At 41.8% G+C, this 2017-nt stretch overlaps 1 protein-coding gene across 1 annotated transcript in view; it reads left to right on the forward strand.

The window, feature by feature from the left end:
• SEC23A (Sec23 homolog A, coat complex II component) overlaps positions 1-2017 on the forward strand; it is a 63768-nt gene that overhangs the window by 12074 nt on the left and 49677 nt on the right. Inside the window, exon 6 of the mRNA XM_012806437.2 lies at positions 1507-1586. Coding sequence (XP_012661891.1) covers positions 1507-1586 — 80 coding nt within the window. The remainder of the gene's footprint in view (positions 1-1506; positions 1587-2017) is intronic.

The following is a 2017-nucleotide window of genomic DNA, read 5'->3' on the forward strand; positions in this document are numbered from 1 at the left end:
TCTCAAAAAAAAAAAAAAAAAAAAAGATATTTGCTGTTGAAGGTAAAGAAGATACTATGGGAGTTTGAGAGAGAACTGAGTTAGAGATGCTATAGGGGGAAGGACGCTTGAGGGAGTTTATATATAGAAGGGAAAGAGCCAGGCACGGTGGCTCACGCCTTTGGGACCCCAGCACTTGGGAGGCTGAGGCTGGAGGGTTGCCTGAACTCACAAGTTTGAGACCAGCCTGAGCAAGAGCAAGACCTAGTCTCTAAAAAAGAGCTGGGCGTTGTGCCGGGCGCCTATAGTCCTAGCTACTTGGGAGGCTGAGGCAAGAGAGTAGATTAAGCCCAAGAGTTTGAGGGTGAAATAGTGAGACTCTGTCTCAAAAAAAAAGGAAAGAAACTGAAGAGGGTGAGTAAGGCCAGTTGCAGTGGCTCACGCCTGTAATCCTAACACTCTCAGAGGCTTAGCTGGAGGATTGCTTGAGGCCAGGAGTTCAAGACCAGCCTAAGCATGAGCAAGACCCTCTCTCTACCCAAACAGAAAAATTTAGCTGGATGTGGTAGACCTGTAGTCCCAGCTACTAGGAGGAGGTCTGAGGCAAGAAGATTACTTGAACCCAGGAGGTTGAGGTTGCTGTGAGCTATGATGACACTACTGTGCTCTATTTGGGGCAATAAAACTTTGTCTCAAAAAAAAAAGTATGAACATTTAAGTTATACAATAACTTATTTTGACAATTAGGAATAAAGTATTTTTGAGCTAGTATTTTTTTTTTTATTGAGAATGTAGTGTCACTTTGTCATCCTAGGTAGAGTGCTATGGTGTTACAGCTCACAGCCACCTCAAACTCTAGGATTCAAGCGATTCTCTTGCCTCAGCTTCCCTGATAGCTGGGACTACAGGTGCCTGCCACAATGCCCGGGTATTTTTTTTGTTGTTGTTTAGTAGCCCCCGGTGGGGTTTGAACCCCCCAGTCCTGGATCATGTAGCCAGCACCCTAACTATTGAGCCATAGGTGTCCTCTCTGAGCTAGTATTCTTTCTCCTTTTATTTTTATTTTTTGAGGCAGAGTCTTACTCTGTTGCCTCAGCTAGAGTGCCTTGGCCTCAGCTTAGCTTACAGCAACTTCAAACTCCTGGGTTCGAGAGATCCTCCTGCCTTAGCCTCTTGAGCAGTTGGGACTACAGGGACCTACTGCAATGTCTTGCTAAATTTTTCTATTTCTAGTAGTCCCCCTGTCTTGGCCTCCCAAAGTGCTGGGATTGCAGGTGTGAGCTACTCTGACCAACCTTTCTCTTTACTTACATAACACCTGTACTTTGCTCTTTCATGGTACTTATTTTACTGTGTTCTTATCATTGTCCTAACAGTCTCCCCTACTGGCCTGTTTGCTTTCTGAAGAAAGAAACCTATGCTCTCTAGTTTTGTGTTCCTACTGTCTAGTGCAGCACCTTATACATAGGAAATAGTTGTTAAATCTTTGTAGAAATAATATGTGTCACCCAAATAATCTCTTTATAGGAAATGCTGGGGCTCTCCAAAGTACCGGTTACTCAAGCAACACGTGGTCCTCAGGTACAGCAGCCACCTCCTTCCAATAGGTAATAATTAAATAGGAGAAAGAATTTGACAATTCATGCAGCTATTTTAAGCATCATATTCACTTAACTTGAAAGTAAACATTCAGAGGTGCCATATGCCATATTGTTAAATGTTTTTAGGAACATAAATAAATTGCATTTTTGTGCTTTTTAAAAAGTTGATACAAAGTTACTGCATAGAAACGGTTTGTTTCTCACCATTACAATGTAAGGAGTTACTTAATTTTGATGTATTCCTGATTTTCTATTTTTAAATTCAGAAAAACCGTTTGTGGTTTAAGGACAACTCAGTAAAATAGGGCCTCAAATGCTTTTTATCTTCTTATCCTTAGAGGTAGCTTTTTCTTCTAAACTTCCCCCCACCCCCAAACTTTTTAATTAGAGATAGTAAAATTGAATTGGCTCGGCACCTGTAGGTTAAGCGACTAGAG

This window comes from Otolemur garnettii, unplaced genomic scaffold (genome assembly GCF_000181295.1).
Source record: "Otolemur garnettii isolate 467f Iridium unplaced genomic scaffold, OtoGar3 scaffold00052, whole genome shotgun sequence".
Taxonomy (NCBI): Eukaryota; Metazoa; Chordata; class Mammalia; order Primates; family Galagidae; genus Otolemur; species Otolemur garnettii.